At 37.1% G+C, this 24,407-nt stretch overlaps 1 protein-coding gene across 3 annotated transcripts in view; it reads right to left on the reverse strand.

Moving 5' to 3' along the window:
- cv-c (RhoGTPase activating protein) overlaps positions 1-24,407 on the reverse strand; it is a 78,598-nt gene that overhangs the window by 33,753 nt on the left and 20,438 nt on the right. For all 3 annotated transcript variants that reach the window (XM_028302029.1, XM_028302038.1, XM_028302045.1), the window contains 2 exons: positions 15,463-15,611; positions 486-599 (listed from right to left, as the gene is read on the reverse strand). In XM_028302029.1, the coding sequence (XP_028157830.1) occupies positions 486-599; positions 15,463-15,611 (263 nt within the window). The remainder of the gene's footprint in view (positions 1-485; positions 600-15,462; positions 15,612-24,407) is intronic.

Genomic DNA, 24,407 nt, shown 5'->3' on the forward strand with positions numbered 1-24,407 from the left:
TCCACTTAAAACTCGGTCCCTTAGAAGAACAAAGCACATTTATTCGACACCTTGAACTCTGAATTCGGCCTTTCCATCTCCCATCTGGCATTCGGGAGGTTGGCCACGGCATAATACCATCCTAGACTGCATCCCACTTAACATCAGGTGCGATTGTGGTCAAATACCTGCCTTGTTATGCATAAAAAAAAAAATATATATAGTGATGGAACTTAGCCTCGGAACTCGTACTAAGTATGTTACTTCAGAACCTTCTGTATAGCATGGAACTAGTCTTTGAACCTTGGGATCTGAACACTAACAGAGGTATTGAAACCTTATAGTTTAGGTAGTTGGGAAAGGTAGTAGGTAAAAAATCGGAACTCGTACTATGGAGCTTCAGAACCTTCTATACGGAGTGCGGATCAAGGAAGCATAATTTTTGAAGCTTGGGTAGGTGGGAATGGTAGGTACAGAAGAGTACAAATACTCTAGGTACTACTTACCTGTAGCCTCCGCTGCGCCTGCGGCGTGATCTCCACCACCCGCGACCAGCGGCGCGACTTCCTCTCGTACTGCCATTTGTCGCTCAGTGCGCACTGGTCGTCATCTGAGTCGTTCTGTAGACAAAAGGGGTAGAATTAGCGAAAAGTTATCGGAAAATAACTAAAAGACTTTAAAATATGGTTGTTAAAACGCAAGATCTCGTCAGAGAGAGGATCAATAACAAAGCCTCTTTATTTTCCCGTCACGCAAGCGTAAATTGTTATCGACAAATGGGATTTCCATTATTTCACCATGGTATCGGAAATCTCTCTAAGGTTTTACTGCCAATCCACACATCAGCGGAATGACAACCCTTCAGCCTGTTTATGTAAAGACGACAAGCTGAAGTGACTGACTGACTGCAGCATTTTATGTAGTTGTAGTAGGTGCTACTTTGCAACATAAATCTATAGTCTGATGTGTTGACGATAGTAACCTACAATCTACATAATATTATCATAGTACGCATCTTCTTTTTATTCGTTTCGCTCTTGGCAGAAAGGTCGTGTTCATGTTGAGGCGATCACGTCATGAAAAATCTTTATGCGCAAAGATTTATAATTTACTCGTAGTCTGAATCGGAACTCATAAAATAAAACCATTTGAATAGGCAGCTCTTCAGAAAATGCAAAGCGTAGTCAGTCCCAATCCCTTAAATCCTTCAGTCCTGAATAGGGCCTGATTGGGCGGGCTTGTTGCCAGGCTTACGGACCCAGATAAGTTTGATTGGACCCGCTACTAATGACAAACCAGCTAGGAATAGCAGCGGAGGGTAATGGACGACTGATCCTCTCTGAAGGACAAAGTACTAAATACTATTTAGTACTAAATAGTTTAAAAGTTTTTAACCGACTTCAAAAAAGGAGGAAGTACTATGTTCGGCTGTATGTATGTTATTTTACATTACGCGGACAAATCTTAGTTCAATTTATTTATGTTACTTTATCAAGCATGTTTTTATTATGTCAGTAAATAATTATTACTAACTTCATTTGCTCACGAAGCATTTCTGTTTTCTTTATAAACGGAGTTTCTACCTAGAGTGTAAAGCAATGAAGTACAAATAGTACAATGAAAGTGTTGTACTATTTGTACTTCATTGCTTTACACTCTGTTCTTCAGAAAATTGTTACAAAGGAAAGAAAATAATTTCAATTCTGTTGCATTTTCATATTTCTATTTTACAATCTTTAGAACATCATTAGAGATTTCTTTAAACACTTCAAAGAAGGCACTGGAAGATTGCAAAAAGAAAAGCTCGCCTGCATTAGTAGTGCTTTAGAAAGCTCACAGTGCAGATATTGCTTGCTCGTGAATGACTGAAACGCCTTCGTAAGATATCTCGAGTTTAAGAATATGCTAGCCAGGCAGTCTATTTCACTTAAATTCCTATTCTGCAGGATTCTACGATAAGTTATTGTCGGTAGATATTAAAGAGGATTTCTTAAATTGAATCCTTACAATATAGACTAAGAGCTAGTGAACGCCAGACCTACGTTATTTTATAAAGGCTGAAAGTTTGTCAGCGCATGCTCCCAACATAGCTAAGAACCATGGCCAAACATGAAGTCTGGGTGATGGTGGCTTTGGCAGACAGACGGTACTAAAGGTGTGTAAAATACCAACTTAATTACGTCAAAGTATAAAGGCTGATTTTTTGATATTTCCTTCAAAATGTTATTAGAAATGACGTCATTAATTGACAGACACCTACCATGGTGGCATCCCTTAGCCAGACACCTTAAAGTTCATTAAAATGTAGTCCTACTTACGTCATACTATAAAAGCTGATATTTACATAAAATATTTGAACTATCATTTGATGAAGTTATGTTAAAAGCATACGAAAAGTTGGGTTGTAGAATGAGGTTAAAAATTCACTTTCTTCATTCCCACTTCTTTCTTTCAATCTAATCTTGGTGCTGTCAGTGATGAGCAGGGTGAGAGAAGTTCCACCAAGATGTAAAGAAGCTTTAAGAACGATTTCAAGGCCGTTGGTACACAACTATGCTAGGCGATTACTGTTGGCATCTAAAACGAGAAGATTTTTCAAAACACAAAAGACAAAGTAAAAATTTAAAGGTATTTTTGGTTTAAATTGTATGAATTTATTTTTCTTATATTTTTTATACCTAAATGATAAAAAATTAACTCGATTGATGTATAAAAGTCTGGTATATTTTATTAGATTTCTTTAAATTATGTTTGATTCTTTCAGTTTTAAGCATAATTTGGCACATCCTTACGGATAAAAATGAGACGTGATGGGAAGAAAATATCCATGTATTCTTACTAAACGATAGGAATGAATAAGAAAACGCGACATTTCAAAGCGGGTACTTAATTTTCTTTTCCATTTGTAACGCAGTGAAATCAGCCTTTATACTTTGACGTAATTAAGTTGGTATTTTACTCACCTTTAGTACCGTCTGTCTGCCAAAGCCACCATGACCCAAACTTCATGTTTGGCCATGGTTCTTAGCTATGTTGGGAGCATGCGCTGACAAACTTTCAGCCTTTATAAAATAACGTAGGTCTGGCGTTCACTAGCTCTTAGTCTAATATGACTTTGATCTGGAGATTAGCCTCCATTTGCATTACGTTGTCGTTACGTTTTACTTACCTAAAAAGATGTACTTATCGATTTTTATCCAGTCCCTGTATTGTTCTATGTAAATCGAAATAAGCTTTGTCTCTACCTAGTATACCTAACTAAACTAACACTAAATCTGACAGTAGCCAAACTGTTGTAGTGCAAAATAGCTGTAAAAAGGGACGTGCCTCGTGGACAGACGATTCAATAACTTTGCCCGAAGCTATAAATAAGCGCATTAAAGTTATACCTTCATAATTTCCAAGTAAACTCCATATAAAACTTTTTATAGGGAAATTAAAAAGCTTTTAACAATATGGTGGAAATGTAACGACCCTACAGGGAAATCAGTGCGAGCCTGATGGAGGCTTAGCGAGACGCTCGGATCTGAGCAGTCAGGTTTCGTTGAGGTGACATTTTGAGGGTAATTTGGGAATAAATTAAAAATAACTTGTGTTGTTTTGTTTTTTAGGGTCGTGTTCTTTTTAGAAGTGGCTTCAATTTTGTGGAACATAGGGGATATAAACCTACGATCTTTCTGTATTTTCAGGTCTATGCATTCTTATCCATCGTAGTTAAATGCGGACATATACGAGTAATGAGGTCTTTCACCTGAAGATACGAATGCCGTGTTACGGATAGTCCAGCAGAGCACTGACAACATAGCCCATAATTTTGTTCATCTACAGCGTGCAACGTTTAATTCTTTGCGCACATAAAACATTTCTAAACAATATCATTAACTTGAACGAGAGACGAGCAACATAATTTGTCACATTTTGACGCGTTATTTACTTATCGGTTCTATAACATAGTAGGTTACATTTTTCCCCATTCAGAAGCATTGGACGCCATGTGTTAACAGCCGTGTCACTGTTATTGAGTCGTCAATAGTGCGGTCAGGCCGCCGACTTATCTGTCACGCTAACAAGCAGCCACGGAGGTGCACCGCGGCCAAACTAGCCGTTTAATCATCTGTCGGATTATGTCTGTAGTTCAGTACACATCATTACATTGGAAAGGAGGAACAGCCAGCTCATTCTATTTTATTACATTTGAAAGTTCGCTGAACATAATTATGACCTTTGTTTTGTCACCTGTCATCCGTTTTGCACTGCAAGGAAGTCGAACTTTAACTTCAAACTCCTCCTATGTTCTTCTGATTAATTTCGTTACAGCATTAATAGTTTAACTTTCCCCGGGGACAAAGTTATCTTCACTGGTGGGAGTTTAATTGGCAGTTAAGCTCTAGATCCTGGCTTCACAGGATTTGTAGCAGTGGGACTGTGGGATCGAGAGGTGGGAATAGTCATAGTCTTTTTCTGTATAAAATATCTCGCTATTTTTACGAGATAACGTGTTCCTGACGATATCCCATCCTTAATCCTGACGATATCCAATGTTTATGTTCTGGCTGTTCTCTTCAAGCTCTGGCATGATGCATAAACCTTTGCTGTCAATTTGCGGGAATGACGAGTGGATTCATTGAGAGATTATATCGGCTCTGACTGATTGGGGCAATCGCGCGGAAAATCGTAAGCGCGTTTTAATTGAGTATCAACATTCAGTAATGATGGGGCTGCTGGCAGCTTTAATGGGACCCTGAACTGACGTTTAGATGCTTTTAATAATGACCTTTATTTTTTACTGCCTTTTACTTAATAATATATAGCGGTTTAGTCAGATTTTTTAATAGAATTTTGGTTTCAATTTACGAATAATTCCGTTAATCCCTCTATAAAAACTAAATATGATTGTATTACCCCTTTCTCTCACCTAAATATGATGATAATTATTAATAGAGTCGAAACGGGTATGATTTTCCCTATTAAAATCTACTGTTTAGTTTACATTGCTGTTTAGTTACAATACGCAGCACAACTATTTCTTGAGAGAGTTAGTAATTAATTAAATAAATATTTTTTAAACTTTATCAACAGCAGCTAACAGGACTTCTCATTAAACAAGGGCATGCCATGCCCCTGTAAGTCATGGATTCCGAAATAAATTATAAAATAATAAAAAGTACTGTTAGTCATTCATACTCTCCAAAACGTCAATCAACAGTCCATCAAATTAAATCTGAACTGTATTTTATTAATTTGAATTTGTAACTCACTGTACTTAGTATTGTGACTTGACAAAAGTGGTATTGATTTGAAGATATTATATCGCGCAATGTTTTTATCGAAGAGGGTTATACCTGCCGTTTATTGAAAAATAAATTAGCATCTCGCAAGTTCGATGACCCGTCGGCAATTTGATGTTATCTCGACAAGTTTTATTGTGTATCGTTCGCTTTTTGCGCAGTCATCATTTTTGTAGAGTCAAATTAATTTACATTATACTTCGCATACAAATCGCATTATTAAAAGGTTTAATTCCTTTTAAAAACTTTTTAATTTTTCCATCTTGTTTGAGTACCTTTGTTTTGAAATCTAAAGAACGATATTATACTTCGAACTCCTATATTCTTGGAATAAATTGCAAATATGTCAAGGAGAAAGAGCAAAAGGTTTAAATGCAGTTTACAAAAGTTTGATCTTGTTTATTACACCTAATCCAAATGTACGCTTAGTCAAATTATAATACACACTGTAATGGATTAACAAATTCGTACAAAATACGTGTAATTTGATACCATAATCGTATTTAGCATTAAGAGTTCATAATCACACTCATTTACACGAATATATAATATATTCCAGAAATTATACGTAGAAAGTTGGAGTTCCGAAGGTTATATTAAGCAATTTGACCTAACCCGAATGATGTTAAAATAACATGGCATTAACCGAAATGAAGCACTCATAGTTAACTTAATTTGGATTTATTGGTGAGTACAGCCACAGCCCAAGAAAATAGGTAAAAGTTATTGATTTAAAGATTTTCATAATTATAAATACCAATTTTTGATGTACGATTTTAAAGTCGTTGCTAAGTCGTTTGTCGTCGTTGCAATTGCTTTTGACGAGTTTTCCATCGATTGATCCCAATTGTACGTATTATCATGTCGTTACTTTACTTGGAAATTGTGGCAATCTCTTGTTATCTTTTTCTTACAAAAATGTGATACTTAACGCATTTACAATTTACTCGTAGAAAGTACCAAAGCACGAGAATTTCCACCTAGTACCTATTTTATTTAAATATTTTCAAAGTAAACTGGCTGTTTTTCAATCGGCTGGATATTCTTAAAGGTCAAAGTATCATAGTTCGTATTTAATAAACAGCGCTCCCGGTGCTAAACTTGGCTAATTTAAATGTCAAAGCTGCTCCTGTAAAGTGAAATGTCACCGTTTGTCAGGAAGTTGTGCAAATAAGTTTCTACGATGAACTTTGATCGTTGTATCCTAGCTTTAAGCTATTTATAGATACTTAATAATATCGTAAAGCGCCTAGCAGTCATTACCGTTACTATACTGTATCTAATTCGCAAGTTGCATGAATTAATTCATATTCTAGAAAAATAAATTATCCCTTCTATGCATGGCGAAAAAATATTATCCACTTCCAAACACGGCAAAATCGGCACCATCTTACTTTAACTTTAACAAACGTCAAAAGTCTGTCAAACTCCATACAAAAAGAACCGGATCTTGTTATAGTTACTGTTAAAGTTAGATGGTGCGACTCAGCCTTAAAAAAATGAAGAACGCTTATGTTAAATTGGAAGACGCGCGATAAAGACAGATCGAAGTATATCACACTCTCTATTTGTGATAGAGTTAATTTAAAGCGAGCTTTTATACAGCACTATTTAAACATTAACCTGTTTAATTGCTGCAAACATAAGTGACCAGCGCAACCCGATAGCGGACAAAGCGGATGACAGTAAAATCGTCGCGACTAATCCTGGATAAGTCCCCAGCGGGTCCACTAAAGCCTTCAGGCTTTCACGGCCTAATTTCAGCGTTTATTTTCTGGCATTAAGTTGAAGGTGACACCGATTTAAAGTACTCAAAACCATTCCGCCAATCCGCTAGGAGTACTCAGTCTGTGCTCAAATTAAGTAGGTAATGATGAAGTTAATTTCATAATCTACGTCCTTAATTTGTAAATTCACGCAATTTTCTGACTTGCTCTTGAAGAGCTTAATTTCACAAACAAATGCTAATTATTAAGGTTTTATAGGGAACCCGGCGAACTTCGCACCACCTATGTTCATCGGAAGAAATGTAGAATTCTAATGGTGTAAGAATTTTTCAAATCAGTCTAGTAGTTTCGGAGCCCATGGAACACAAACAATCAAATCATTCCCCTTTATAACATTAGTGTAGATGAACATTAAAATAAAGAAATACGGGTCATAGAACATTATTTAGTTTTTAAGTTAGCGATGTGTCATAAAAAAGTGTTTTTAAAACATGCAGCCTTCTGTGTTAGTTCACTCACACATAGACTCATTCGAAGGGCCATATCGTTCCAAGCTATTGCCTCACTGTACAAGAGAGCCGTAACAATTAATTTCATTGCACCCTTTGTGATAACTAACCTTTGGTACCGTGAAGCAACAGACGGTCATGCTGCGAGCGCTGAGAACACATTCGCGAGTGGCAATTTGTGATGCAAGGCGATTGCGATTTGATGGCGACTGTTCTTTGTCTCAGATACTATCGCAAATTATAGGGACTAACTAAAGTAAGACATAGATTGATGGATTTAGTGCCCAGGTAATATTATTTGAATTTCAACGATGAGGTTTAAATTCAGTAATAGACATGGTACGCGAAAAATGCTTTTTTTCGGAGAAGTTTCATAATGTACAATTTAGAAGAAATAGTGTTCCTAACGTCACTTCGCATTAGTCAGTACCTATCTTAGGGCGGCTTTTTTAAAGCGTACGGTCCGATTTTAAGGTTGTCTTGCCATATGCCAATGTAGTACACTGGGTCCGATTGTTAAAGATAGCATGAGCCACCCCATAGTTAGGAAGAGGGTGCCCTGCAGTAGGAAGTAGGCTTACTATAGCTTTTTACGTGCCTTAATATTGTCGATCTATCAATCGAACCTGTGGTTCTGTGATTGGATCTTATAGCACACTAGCATCAATGATATTGTATAAAATATGTGGGTACCTATAGTAGTAGTTAATATCAGAAATTGCCAGCCATTGAGCCATGAAGCTGCAAGCTTGCACGTGTTAGCTAACACATATTGTAGCTGCTAATTGCAGCGCAAAATGCCATTACTAGCGGATATTACTGCAGAACGGCGAATCACAAGCTACTGTTTGAGTAGAGATCACTTTTGTAGACATAAGTAATTAAAATTCATGCATCTTAAAGCTCCTGTAAGGCGTTGAACTTTTGATTTTAAATACCTACATAAAATAAATATAACTTTTATGTTCATGTTATTGAATAATTCTATCTTTGTGCGTGGGCGTGGCCAGGCCTCCCACTAGGTGGACCGACGATCTGGTGAAGGTCGCGGTGCCTGGATGCGAGCGGCGCAGGACCGGTCTTTGTGAAAATCCTTGGGGGAGGCCTTTGTCCAGCAGTGGACATCTTTCGGCTGAAACGAACGAACGAACGAATTTTATCTTTGCAGTTGGTGCCACAGGCGAGTGGTAGGACCGTAGTTGCTAGTAGCGCTAATTGAGCTTAAATACGGAAGTCCTAATGATGTGGTCTGTTAATATAGAAAATTTTGAAAAGGAAAATTTAGATTAAAAGCAAACTAGAAAGCAGGTAAACAGCTGCTTGACGTTAGAAAATTCGAGTTTAGGAAACTTTTATAAAACCAATCTAACAGTTATAAAGACTAATGAGAATCTATTAACATTGCGCCTGCTATTATAGGGTCGCCACAATTTTACGGCTTTTCTAATTACTACCAGTCCACGTTAACTGCTTAACGCACCATCTGATAACTGTAGCGACAAAACCGAACGGTTAAAACATTCGGTTTATCTGCGGAAACTGCGGACTTAATCGGTGCTTTCTATAGGCTGCGAGCATTCGTCAGTTAAGCTTAGGTCACACTGTATAACACTTTCGAGACGCGCCTGGATATGATAAAGTTAACGCACATACTCGTCATAAACATTATAGATAGAATTGACATAACACATACGCCCATATTCACAAACGATGCTTGCTAAAGTGAAGCAGCATATCGAACGCACAGCGTTGAATAGAGCTCTGTGATTGGACCCTGTGCGTCCACGCGCACTGTGTGACCTCATAGTAATGTTCTAGAATACGGGCGATGGACACGTTTGACACTTCTTTCGAGCTTTACTGACATTATTATTACCTACGTTTTTATTTTGTCATCAGAAATCAGGAAAATGCGTAAAATTTCATACTCACTACTATTTGATTGCCTACTTGTTCAAATTGTACCTCAAATCAACCGCAAAATTAAGTGATTTGTTTGTGTTTTTATCATCTACTTAATCGTGTAATCGTTGGTCTTTCTAATATGCCTAACTCTATCAATTGGCATCTATTGATATCTGGTAGAGATATTTTCTGTACAGTGTGTTATGATCTTTAGAGATAGTGGCTTAAAAGCTGCCAAGTTACGTTTTGACGATTTAAAGCGATTAAGACGGTCGCTATCGGCGTGGAAACTATAAGATTAGACGGTAACGATTGCTAATGGATATGGGGAATAGTTTGCATAAGGAATAGGGTTTATACGGAATTGATTGAGCTTGATTTGGAATTCGTATTCTAGATTGTATCATTGAAAGTGATAGACGACATTATATCTGGGGGCACGGCAGTGACCCCGCCAAGTCGAGCGCGAAGCAAACACTGCCGTACCATCCTTTACTGGAACCATTTCGCCGCATTTTCAGGCCTCTATTTGAGAACCTTTAGATAAGACCAGAACGCAGAAATTTTCGTCATCTAGTAAGCTATAATCACACACTTAAAATCCAAAATTTCAAGTCTGTAGGTCAATTAGTTCCGAAGTTAAGCGAAAGCAAAGTTTCGCAATTATGACACTCACTCACTCACTGATGATCATCAAAATAGAACTAGTACTTCCCATTAACTCAGAGAGCTGAAATTTGGTACAGAGTTAGGGTTTAATGGCCACATAAAGGGAAAACTATAAAAACTAGGAAAATCGAAGATCTGGAGTAACACCACATTCATAATAATCAANGGTTAAGCTTACCACTAGAGTCATCGTGTGTAGTAATGGATACTCTTTTGCAAGAAAAAAATATGGTTGAATCAAATCTACACAAAAGAAAGATAAATGGACCGATTTGATAATTTCTTTCACCATTAGAATCCTACATTATCCCTGCTGAACATAAGCTATAAATAGATTTAAGTTAAGACAACTTATTATTAGTGGTACGAGGCTCGCAGAGCGAGCTAGTTTATAATAAAAACATTTTGTTCAAAATTAATCTGAATAATTTCATCAAATGAGAACAAATCAAAATATTCATGGCATTGTAAATACCTTCAGCCAGACCATTCTCTAAAAGCAGTAGAGTGCTCAGGTGTGGCAAAACAAACAAGATAAACCCGACTCGATGGTTCCCCGCAGAAAGACAAAGCTTGGAATTGAAACAAACATTTTCCAAACAAAACAAAACAAAAGCAGAATCATTTCAGTGTACATTCAGCTGCAGTTCAAAGGCTTATTTTTCCGTCAATGGAGATTAAAGGATTTGCTACACTGGCTGGATGCGTTCTGCGGGCTGCGGTCAGGTCAGAGTGAACGCAGCCTGCATCATGTATGAACAACATTATGTCGGTCAGCGGTCGTGACAAAGCAATCAAGGCAAGGCAATAATCCGGGCCTTTTCAAGGCGAGAGTGAATAGGCAGTTACAGGGCAGATATGTACCATCCTAGACTGCATCCCACTTAACATCAGGTGCGATTGTGGTCAAATACCTGCCTTGTTATGCATAAAAAAAAGCTTTCAGCGCTGCGATTTGCGTTCTTTACTCGTGCCCGCACGGTCAGGCGTCAATACGAAATGTATAGAGATAGAGACCGACACCGACCGATAGTACCGGAAAACGCAGCGTGGGACGTCCACCCACAAGGTGGACCAACGACATCATAAAGGTAGCAGGAAGGCGCTGGACGCCGGCCGCTACCAACCGGGCAGCATGGAAAGTATTGGGGGAGGCCTATGTTCAGCAGTGGACGTCCTATGGCTGAGATGATGATGATGATGATGATGATGATGATGATGATGATGATGATAGACCGACAATGTTGTTCATTGTTCATACATGATGCGGGCTGCGTTCACTTTAACCTAACCGCTGCCCGCAGAACACATACAGTGTGGCAAAAGCTTTATTTTTCCGTCAATGGAGATTTATTTCACGGCTCGTGCTTTGTTTTCGGCTACACATTTGAATTTTCGCTAAACCGCTTTTAATTAAACGCGAGAGCGACGCGGATCCGTTCTAATTGCGATTTTAATCAAAGCGATTAGCTCTACATGCAAATCTACGTTGGAGCTAACATTTGCTTGAGGGTAGACGTGAAAACTTTATCATAGTAGTTACTAATGTTATAAGATGTCTGTATCGTTACAACTTAAAAACTACTGGACCGATTTCAATAATTATATCATCATTAGAATGCTATATTATCCCTGAATAACATAAGCTATAGCAGACTAAATTTCATGGCAGCGAAGGTGCGGGCAAAAGTCACATTAAAATAGTATAATATTTGCAGGTAGTAAAACATGAAAATTTGCTCACATTCGGACTTTATGAAACACATAAAATTGAGCTGTCAAGTCCCTTTGACGTTTTAATACCACTTCTGCGAGCTAATACGGTTGTATGTGGCTCGTTAAAGAGAGCACGCCAACTTTATTGCAATAAGTACCTGACCTTTTCTTTTTCTTATTTAATTACATACTTAATAAAAAGTAGATGTAAAAAATTTGCGTTGGCCGGCGGGCTTGAGAATATTACACTCTCCATTATAGAGCATGACATAAAAAATATTATTATGAATGAATATAAAAAAAATATGGCTGTCTGTTGTTAAATATTCAGTCAAACTTACCTCCATTGCATGCGTGAGCTTTCTGTTAGTTTTCCTTAATTTCTGAATGTCCACAAATTAATTTCGATACACAAAGTCATTAAAATAATTACTTATTATTGTTTTGGAAAAGACGATGCGAGATTACAGAAGTTAAAACAAAAGACGATCGAAATTAGTTAGAAAATAATAATTTATTACTGGCCAGTGACAAAGGAGTTTTTGACATAAAATATAATACAGCTTCACATTTAATTGGTAAAACTTTTTTTCTTTCTGGCCAGTGACAAAAGAGTTCCGTACATAAGGCTTCAAATCCTTTAAAGTTATATTTTTACTTGCAATTTATCACAGGGCAATATTGCATCAGTGTCGTAAGAGCTCATAAAGGCTGTATATGAAGTTAAGCCCGTAGTTGCAGCGTGCAAGAGTGTTGAGCAGATGAAGCTAAGATTATGTGCCCGACAGTAGTAGGGTAATGGCTAAAGTTCGGGCGTATCTTGATGCCTCGTTTTAGTTACTCCCACGTCTTAATGCAATATCTGTTTATGATCTGCTGTTAACTTTAAATAATAAAGTGTGTACGTCTTAGTGAAATTATTACGGTAACTGTAAATTAATAAATCACTAATTAAGATGAAAGGTTTCGAAGTCTTTCTGCGTGTCTAGCTTTGCTTTTAAAGTTAAGATGGTTAATTTAATAAACGAAGTTATGTACTAGTTTGTTGACTGAAAGAAAGAAAGAAAGTTATACAAAAAGCGAATAAATACAAATAATTTATAATATTTTCCGGTGAATACGACAAATAATTATTTGAATTACTATTCAACCAACTTGTCCCACGTAAACGGACTCCAGTAACAGTATTAAACGCGCACTCTAATCTTGAAGCTCGCATAAAACCCGCGACTTATAAGCTCCGCCATGAAACGCTTTATGTTGGCGATATTATGTCCTTGTACAGGGGATAGTAGCTATGGCCAGGATAATTTCGTTTTCTAGTAGGACTTTAATTTCAAGCACCGAGTGAACCAACAGTTCACTCGGTGCTTGAAATTAAAGTCGTTTTAGCTTTGCAAATTGGCTGTTGTACGCCGGAGGCGTGTGGGCATGTGCTAATCAAATAAACGAATGCGTATCCTGGATGTGTATACACAAGTACTTGGTTTACTATTTAACTTGTACTTATCTCTGTGTTAAGTCCTGATTGTAGCACATAAGATATCACATTTTCATCGCAAAATCGCAATAGTGAACTACTTCATACATTTTAAGAGGGTTTAGCCTGATATTATGTTGTTGTCAATACCTCGGAAACCGCTCTTTACTCGTTACTATTTTTACGCTTAATTATTTATCAATTCAAAACATGCTATCGGAATACTATTAAGATAGAATACACGCTTGAAAATAATTAAGTTCCCAATCAATAAAAATTAAATACATCCTGCGACTTCTTAATTAAAATAGGAAAACACTAACCCGCCATAAAGTTAAGGAACACGCGACGGTTCATTATATCTTCATTTATATTCACCGCCACAATTAATAGGTAAATATAGTTATAGAGGAACGGCCTTAATTACTTTTTATGAGTAGAAGAGACCGGGGAGAGTTGTAACAGATGTGAGTTGTCACAATGTCAATTTCTCTGCGCTTATGACAGTTAGCGATCTGACAACTTGACTCGAACTGTGGTTTGTCGTATAGATGTCCGTCCCAACTGCCAGGAGGGCGCTACTATCTAGACTGGATTTTAGTTCCGATTTTTCCCACGTTGGCCAACCATAAATAATTATAACATTTACAGGAGGGCGCTACTATCAATATTGGGTTGTTAGTTTTAGATTTTTGTCACTTATCGTTCCAGAATCGTGGGACTATAAGACCAACGAATTAGCGAAGTTACTAGCTCGATAAACTCCGTCTTTTTAGAGAAGAAGTTTTTATAACCTACCTCTGTTACAACTCTCCTCGGTTTCCCCTATTTTTGACTCTTGCTCTTTGCGTGAAGCACACACACTTTACGTGAAGTTTAAACTCGCTAACTGTCATAGGTTCAGCGAAATTAGCTTTGGTACAACTCTCGTCGGTCTCCCCTACCTACGGCTATTTAATGTTTCTATGAACATTATCTTGATAAAACACCGGAGGTGTCGGTTGGATATTACTAAGTTGATTGAAAGTTGAAAGTGGAAGTGATGTTAATTGTTATTGCGCTACAAATTGGTTTACGAATTTTCGTGTAAGTACTTGATACTGTAAGTTAGTAAGTTAAGCTCCTACATTTCTGAGAAAACTTTTCATGTAAACAACCTCTTTAGGGCAGATATTGCTTCTCAGAAACGTTTTACAATTGATTGATAGAATAGTATTTTCATGACGGTAATTATAAATAAGACCAGGCCTGTTCATCTCCGCAAGTTTACATCGAAAACAAAACACGCACGATGGCCCACCTACAGGATACTATTCGACAAGGCCTCACATACGAGCGAACATTGACTCACGCACGCGTATTCTTGTGTATGATGGAAGAAAATAAAGAAAATGGTGTACTAAATACTGTGCAGTATTTAACTGCCTAAATAATAATAAAAACACAGAATGTACTTTTTGAAGTTGCTTCAAGACATTGAGAGGTAAATAAGTAGTTACTATTATTCATGATAATTCATGCTAAATCATGTATTTCCTCCGCCATTTTCCGCAGTTTGGCACCTCACGTCACATCATTTTACCGAAGTCAGCCCTATAGCTTCGGCGCAGTGCCGATCACTGACGTTTGTAAACAAAATGGTGCTTGACTCTTGAGACGGGCTAAATTACACCATATTGTTAATGACATTGAGCATACATTTTTTTAATTACCTTCGCGAAGTAAAACTTCTGTACGTAGTACTTATTATTATTCTGTGATAAGACTCCGACTTTGCGCAGCTTTTAACTTGAATGTAGTCAGACACTTCAGACAAACGGCAAAATATGACAATATTTCCCACTCTTACGCCCGTATTCACAAACAATGCTTGCTTAAGTGAAGCAGCAAATCGAACGCACAGCGCTGAATAGAGCTCTGTGATTGGTTCGAGTGTCACCCTGTGCGTCCATGCGCACTGTGAGACGTCATAGTAATGTTTGTGAATACGGGCGTTATTTACTTTCAACCAACACTAACAAGAATCAAAGTATAAGCTACACTAGCTCTGCAATACTGCACCTACATAATACATGGTGTCCCAAAAATAGTATCAAGCCGATGTCCAGAGGTAGAGCATTAGGAGATACCCAGATCACCCCCATTTATGTTCCGGGATTTTTTATAGTTAGAAATTAATGTAGACTCACCGATCTCTTCTGATGATGGTGGTGCTCCAGCTTCATGTTGGCGCAGCGGTTGAGCGCCGTCAGCCGCCGGAACAGCGACTGGAGGGAATCTGCGTCCAGGAACGGGTGGTCGTTCTGGACGCCTGACACGTCTATGGGGAACTGGAGGTCTGGAACAAAATGAAAGAATGTTAGGTCATTGAGGTTTTCATAAAACGCGTACATAAAGTTACAAATATGAAAATAATAAATAAAAGAATGCTCTTTGGCTTTAATTAAGCCACAAGTAGTGGCAAGCTTATTATTAACAACTTTTGTAGCGTTTGGATTGCAATGGGCAGAGGTGAGCATGTGGCAACCTTTTTTGCAAGGGACCCTAACTTCGTTTTCATCATGATCATCATCTCAGCCATAGAACGTCCACTGCTGATCATAGGCCTCCCCCAATGCTTTCCATGACGTCGTTTTGTGATTCCCTAAACTTGCTACAAATACCAATGTGCCAGTTAGTTCAGGTGCAACAGTGCTTAGTTTGATAAGTTGTCAAAATAGTTACCTAATTTCAATGACCACCTATTCACTCTCAACCGACAAAATGCCCCATCCCATCATACGAGTATTTTACGCTAGTCAGTTGTTCCAAAAGCTATTTGCACAAAAGCTCGATTTCTGAATACACGTGCGGCCAAAACGGAACAACAGCCACGATCAATTAGTGCTGTTCGCTGCGAAGTGAGCGTTCGCTGACAGTAACCTGGTTACGGACTGTCGACGACCGGAGTGGTCGCCCGATTCAGGAAATGCGATGAAAACTCACTGGAAAATATTTCACGAGGTAGCGCAGTCGTGTTGGTCTGCGTAGCTTAAAATAAAGCATCATGATTCCTTGTCGTATATTTTATTTGGGACATGTTAAGGCTTTTAGTTGGGTACATAACACACAATTTATCAGTGTATCCAGAATAAAAAGCGAAGAAATTTACTTAACAGCATATTTTTTTGTAAGAAAAGTTGTATAGACGAGAAAGAGTCAAACCTCAGTTGTAGATTAATTTATTCTGTAAAAAAATATTCATGAAATCACATGTGAAAAGTCACCCGTACATTTCAGAGCATTGTGAATCCGAACTCAACAGCACTCAATTTGAATACCTATGTGAAATCCAGTTAAAAATTACGAATAACTCTCTACATGTACAGTGGGGTGGCTCTTGATTTGATTTCTGAATTGATTCGCTATCCATTTCCAATTGGGAAGCGCTTTAAAGAATGCTTTTAATATTTACAAATTAAAAGGTAACTTTAAAACAGCAATTGGATGTCGAAATCTAACTTAAACCTTTATAGAGCATAGAACAACGACTACGATTTAGAAACAAAGCATTCACAACGCATTATGTGCCTGTTACGAGGCAAATATCTGACATCAAACGAGGCCCTTTTAACCCTGACGCACTTGTCTCCACTCGAGTCGTATAGACTCCTCGAAAGGAACGCCGAAATGGAGGAAACGTCACTCAGGCGGTGCGTGACGTCAATGGCGCTTTGTAGGGGCGAGGGCACAAAGGTTTACACTGTAGCGCCTAATGTAAGAGTAATAGGTGCTAGTTTCCAGTAAAATCTATAGTCTGATCTGCTGTTGACTCTAACAGGTATATTAATGGATACAGATGAAGGAAGAAGGCCCATTTGTTTGTATCTATTCATGGGTTACTCGCTCACCAGTCGTTGTTGAACAACTTATAAAGAGATTTTTGTTAACTTTTAGAGAAAAAGACAAATATGTACATTCGGTTTGGCGAGACATATCTAGTTTTGCAACGTATCAATTCTAATAAAAGAAAAAGTATTTTAATGCCTTATTAAAATTTGACTTGGCTATTAATTGTAAAAAATATGGAATGAGAGAGATTTGGTGTATTTAGAACAAGAATCAAAGATGGATATTGATTTGCCATAATGCGTGTTGTGACTCTAGACCCCTAATCATTAAGAGAGAAAGAGCTTCTGTGTTTATCGCTACTGTGTCGCTTGTGTCGCGTCGTGACGACAAGAGACAAAGACTTTGTCGCAGCTTTGTCACAATACTCTAATGGCTTTAGCAGCAACAATAAGGCGCCTAAGATCGTTTGCGCCTTTTCAGTGACGGATGTTGAATATTTTACCATAATTTTGTATTTAGAGATAATTTAATAAAATTGACAATTCATGTCTGAGAAATAATACAATACCTACAGCATGTTTTTACTAAAAACATTTGTTGAGTCTGTCACTTAACAACATTTTAACTTTGCACAATATCCTGGTAGGGAGGGATTAGCTGAGGAGTTTCTTGCAATGTTTTTACTCAGCACTGGCCCATTTGTTGTTTTGAAGCAGTGGTAGGGTTAAAGTAATACTGGGACTTATAAAAGAGCTTTTTATAAGCCTACTTCCAGAATATATGAATTTGAATTATTTGTTGTCTGAAATACACGTCAAATACGGATTTTACTTCTGTAACAGATGCGTAACTTCTAGAAAAGCTCGTCACATAAATCTTCAACTCAAAGCCCTCAACCATAACACAGATAAAACAAACTGTCCAACTGAACACTAAAGTTATCAGAAAACTGGAGCGGGCCGACACACAGCGGTATCTCGTGACGTGACTTCCGGCCGACGGCGCTTCCGGAGGCAGTCGAGCGCCGACCGCCAGACATGTAGGTCGCTTTTGACAGATGCTTATTAAAGCTCTTTGTGGGATATTTCTTTGTCGATAGTATTCTTTTGTTGTGCCAACGAAAATAGACGACAATTATGACTGTTACTTGTTTCAATGTCTTTACAAAGTTACTATTAAAACGGTACTTAAGAGCTATTGATTCTCGCCAAAAAATACTTTTTTACATCTAAATGTCGCTTAAAGTTCGAGGGTTGTAGGGACCAATTGTTACTTACCCCGAAGTGAAGATGGGCATTAAGTATGAATCAGCTATTTCCCTGAGAGCAATCGCCACCAACGCATTGTTGAATTATTGAGAGGTGGCGACGGTGCTCTGTGAAATAAAACATCCTGAACAAGGCGGCACGCCTTTTATTTACACAAGTGTACAAGACGATAAACCGTGGGCCATTTGTTTTTGATGTCAGATACTAATTATGATCACCCGAAGTGTTTATGGTCATCCTAATTATTAAGGATAAACTGATGAAGCTTCAGTTTCATCAAAAACTATAGGTAGGCGCCTGGAAAACTGAAATTGTCTCTCGACGTGACTTGAAAAGATAATTTCTGAGTTAAATAGAGCAATTAAAGCGTCGTTTCAAAGGAATATAAATTATTCTTAAAGTCTTTGTAGCATTCTATAAAAAGGACTTATTAGAGCAGTTTTCAAAACTTCTGTGCTTAACATGAAAATAATGTAAATAAAAAAGTTTTAAAGCTCAGTAATTATTCCGTTGTAAAATAGATTTTTCATGTAAAAGCTTTAAGTGGTAAGTTTGACTCTGGCTTGTTAGTACAGTGTTGAAGAAACTAACAAGCTCATCGAACCGTTTTCTAATCAAAAGTTTGTTAGTTTTTAACAAGTTATCGGATATTGAGCCAAGGGTCGATGGGATTTTGGGTAGGGCCGCGGTCTCTTGATAGCGGAAACTTGAAGAATTCATTGGAATCAACTCAAACGTAAAATTTAATTGGAATAATAAGGTACGATGGTGCATAAACCTTCGAAAAATGGTCCAATTTCCAATTAAAATTTTGTTTATTGTCATTTTTGCCTTAAAGAAAATGCAATTTAGAGAGATTGGAATAAATCGGATACTTATAGCTAATATAATATGTCAACTGAATTCTGAATTACTTCCAATAGGTAGGCCAACAGAAATTCCCGTTACATTTTTAAATACTCGCCTGTGTTTGAAAAAATAAATACTGGAAAAAATAACTTTAAAAAAAAATAAAACCGACTTCAAATGCGTGAACACAAAAAAAAACTAAAGATTAAAAGTATTGCGTATAAAAAAGTTCATCCCCAATTTTCCACCCTTGGGGGTGAAATATTTTCTTCAAATTCGCATGAAACCACCCTTTTGATAATACCTATTCAACAAAAAAAGAATCGTTCAAATTGATTTATAATCGGCGGAGATATTGCGTATAAAAAAGTTCATCCCCAATTTTCCACGTTTGGGGGTTGTTTTTTCTATTATTAAATTTAAATGGGACCACACTTGAAGTATTACCTATACGCCGAAAAAAGATTTTTTCAAATCGGTTCATAATTGGCAGAGTTATCGCGTAACAAACATAGAAAAAAAAAACATACGGGTCGAATTGAGAACCTCCTCCTTTTTTGAAGTCGGTTGAAAATACCGCTGTTATTGGGCCACAGCTTTACTCACAATTAATCCAGAACGATGCTTACAGATTTCCCTGTCCAAGCCTTTTAATCAAATAGTTCTGATCCACTCGATCTTATTACCCTTAAATCCATTAAACTTGTTGATTGGATTAAAGGGAAACATAAACTTAAAAAAGGAAGAGAGCAAAGTGTTATTTTATTTTTCTTTAATCTATATATGTTACGGTCAAAGTGATAAATGTGAAAATTATGAATAATCGCCGGTTATTATGAATAATCACCGCATGATTTGGTAAATGTGATTAATATGAGGTAATTTGTGTGTCTATAAAACTAAATAGGCGGCTTAGGGGTGGCCCAAGGGCCACCCCCGCCGCACCTTAACCTATTTTTCACTTTAAATAAAAACATGATGTTATAGGCATCATGGAAAAGTAGTATTATGCAAGAAACACTCCAAACTCATTATGCCAAATTATATTAATATGATATCAAAACGTTCAAAAGTTTGGCTGTACACGAGCACGTACACAAGATGTTGTTCTCTTTTATGAAATTTGATAGTACTAAGCTTGAATTATTAAATAATCACTGTTAAATGTGATTCATTTATCACTTTTACCGCGACTGTCGGTAATTATTCATAATAACCGGTTATTATTAATAATTTTCAATTTATCACATTAACCGTAACATAAGGTGGGTGGACCATGGAAGGCCACGCTCCTTTGAAGGCCAACTATTAAAAAGTCGTAGTTATTGACATGAAAACACATATTCCTTCGGCTATACACTAAGATCCATCAAACTTAAGGCCACAGATGCGGCGGCGAGTCGCTCGCGCCGCTATTGTGGCAGTGCGATCTCACGATTCGTGGACTTCGGTCATCGACGTTACAATTGTTATTCGCGCGCACAACAAAACGTACGTTTTTAGTTAGATAACCTATTATTATTTCATATTTTTTTACTGTGAACTGTCGTATAAGGATATGTTTATGGTACTAAAGAAAAAAATAATAGTTTTGCCTCGATTTAAGTTAAAATATTGGTAGTGTTCCCAGCAAAGCCAATGGTTCCTTACAAGGCCCATCAAACATTTGACAGTTGGCCTTGCTAGGGTACATGGGCCTTACAAAGAACATGTACAAACCATGAACATATGAACAGTTACTTTTTAGTAAATACGTACCGTTACAGTTTAAACAATGTTTTATATTTATAATATTTTTATTTACAAGGGTTATTAAACTTTTTAACTCATATTAACTCATTTTGGCCTTACAAAGAACGGACCCATAAGAAGGCCATTTGAGGTAAAAAAAAAAGTTTTTAATTTCATTATAATACGCGTTGGCAAGTTATTTGATGTCAATATAATACTCATTACTACTGTTTTTAAATAATTTCCAATAATATATTCTTAGTTATACGATGGTGTTCAAGTAATGTTCTTTGAGTTTTTTATAAATGATAAAAATAAATTGAGCATTTAATGTTTTGCTTAAATGAAAGAGCTTATTATGTAGTTTTAGTAAAAGCGAATATATTAATTGTTACAACTCTATTTTTAAGTTGAACGACTGATGTATAATATTGGCCTTGTTTGGAGCCGTGTTGCTTGCAAGGCCATTTGGAAGAGCTTAACAAAACTTAAGTTTAATGAATACTGATTAAAGCTAGGTTAAAAAAAAGTGATTTATATGGTACACAATAAAACAAACTATTATTTGATAATTTGTTTTTTTCATTTATCCAGTTAATAAAGGAATAAAAAGCGTTTACTCGTTAGAGTGGCCATCCATGGTCCACCCACCTTATATAAAAGAAAGTCGTGTTAGTTACTCCACTTATAACTCAAGAACGGCTGAACCGATTTAGCTGAAAATTGTCAGGGAGGTAGTTTAGAGCCAGGAGAAGGACATAGGATACTTTTTATCCCGTTCGAAATAAAAAAAAAGTCTGCTTATTTATTGCCATTAAGGCGGAACAAAGTTCGCCGGGTCAGCTAGTTTCTTCATAATAGTGAGTGTATTTCTGCATTGTTATGGACAGGAAATACACTTATTTTTGGTCTTTAAACAAAGAATTTTTTTCACAACACGCAATGTTTACCATAGACGCTTTTACGGCTATGCCTACACAATGTGTGTATAGTTCAGTGTTTATAATGTCCAAAAATTCGGTACCATTTTATGTTTTATTACCCTCAATTCCAAGTGTTTCAAGTTGAAAAAATGTTGACAAGATGTGGTGAATATGCGATATTTGGCTTCGTGATAAGCATTTACAAGCTTTGTCTTTTGCTTTATAATAGCAACAAAATCATTTTTACCCCAACAGATCTAATATCCTCGACCAAGGTCGTCCGTCCAGATGGCAATTGGTTAGCGTCTATCCGTCACTCACGCTGAATGCTTCCTTAGTAATTGAAGCAATCTTAGACTAGTCTAGTCTAGGACCTAGACTAGGGATATAGATAGGTGCATTAGGCTCCCTTTATTATCCCATTAGCTTCCTTTTCCAACTTAAAATATAATAGCAACAATGTAAATTTTCACCCCATCAGATCTAATATCCTCGGACTATCCAAGGACGTCCGTCCAGATAGCAATTGGTTAGCGTCTTTTCGTCACTTACTTAGAACGCTTGCTTGTCATTGAAACAATCTTATACTGACTATGCTATGATCGGTACTCTCCTCCTTATTATCACATAATATTAGCTTCCTTTTCCATCTTTAAATACAATAGCAAAAAAAGCATTTTCCCCCCAATAGATCTAATATTATCCTCGACCAAGGTCGTCTGTCCAGATAGCAATTGGTAAGCGTCTGTCCGTCACTCACGCTGAACGCTTTCTTGTGTTCGATTAGTTGCAATGAGAAGCTTTTTCTGATCTCGCGCCGATCTTAATGGGAACTTCTTTTGTGATGGAAGTTACTTGTTGATTTATGGTTTAGGTCTGATGGTGTTGGTTGATTTTTGTAATAGAATGGAAACTCATAGGTATAACTAACTCATAGTTTATTAGCAGCCTTAGATAAAAAGCTCTGGATATTTTGCAGTCGTAAGAAATTTACAGTTTATTGCTAATCGTAAATAGTAGTTTAATTCATGTTTTTAAAAAAAGATACATAATTTAAGGGTTAAAAGTGTTTCTTTTGCCTCATCATCATCTCTTCATCTCAGCCATAGGACGTCCCCTACTAAACTCCCCCAATGCTTTCCATGTTCCTTTGCCTGCTTCAGTATAACTATTTCCTCGTCGAATGTCTATAGATATAAAAAGACATAACTTCAAATGTATCCAAGGTTAACCCGTTCACAGGCGCCCACGGTTCGCCCGCGCTAAATTTAACCCGTGCGCAGCCAGCCGTGCGGCTCGCTCGAGCGCGCCCGCTTTCATCCCCGACGGGGTTGGAGGGTTAACTCAATATTGTCATAATTTATAGGCAAGTGCTTAACTAAAAGGTAGATAGTTTTGAAAAGCTTAATCGACATAACGTGGTCAATTTTAGGTCGTACTTAGCTAATTACTGATTTGATACAATAACGATTAGGTACATTAATAATGTGTTGAAAAAGACAGGCCGTGTTTGATTCCTAAATTAATACTCGCCTACTGTAATATTGGCTAACCCAACGATAGAAACAGAATATTTCAAACTAATGTTTGGATAAAAAAAAGTCTGTGATCATCACAAATTGGAATGAAATGATCGTAGATGACGATTGCTATTTTTAACGCGTCTTTATGTAGTGATCTGCATCATTTATATTTAAAGTTAACATTTTATTTAGTAATATTCATACAAGGAAGCACGTGTCGTAACATTATTTGTTCATAGTATCGCACGAAGTTCATCAGCGCTCGCTCTAAAATTAACCCGTGCGCAGCGAGCTGTGAGGCGCTTTCATCCCCATGGCACGAGGTACCAATAGCTGTTACTATTGGAAAAGTTGCTACCGATTGAGGTGACAATATTAATGTTAGATTTCAAGACTGCTAGATCTAGTCAGACTGACTAGATTTTGCTTATCAAGAAGCACGGAATAATTTATTTTCGGATAATTGGGTTGATTTAAGTCTGAATTTACAAAAAGATTTTTCCTCCTGACAACCGAATTCAGAACCTTGAAGTAGCGAGAGAAATAGAGAGTATATTTATTGAAGCACGGTTTTTCAAGTTGACATTTAACTTTTTTACTTATTTGCAAACTTAGCTAGTATTAAGGTCATTACAAGCATTTTACCTAGATTATTTAAAATGTGTTTTCTCTTAAAGTCGGTTTTCCATTAAATTAATTTTCCGTTCCTTTCAGTAAAATATTACAGTTTGAAAAGGCACGTAGCGTTTTTTTTATAAAACTCGCAAAGTGCTTTGAAATATTTGACACGTGCTAGAAAATATTTTTATAAAAATGCAAAGCGTTTCAAAATGCTTAGATAACCGAATATAATGTGGGAATTGCGTGCATTTCATCCCCGCTTGGGGTAGAGCGGGCATTGGCGGTCTTAATTAAAATTTCAACGTCCACCCTCGTGTGGGCTTTGTTTGTCGACTATATTGTGCCATAATAAATAACTTTGAGCGCTCACGTACCTACTCGTACTGGC

This window comes from Ostrinia furnacalis, unplaced genomic scaffold, assembly GCF_004193835.3.
Source record: "Ostrinia furnacalis isolate ACB-3 unplaced genomic scaffold, ASM419383v2 OfSCF0077, whole genome shotgun sequence".
Classification (NCBI taxonomy): Eukaryota; Metazoa; Arthropoda; class Insecta; order Lepidoptera; family Crambidae; genus Ostrinia; species Ostrinia furnacalis.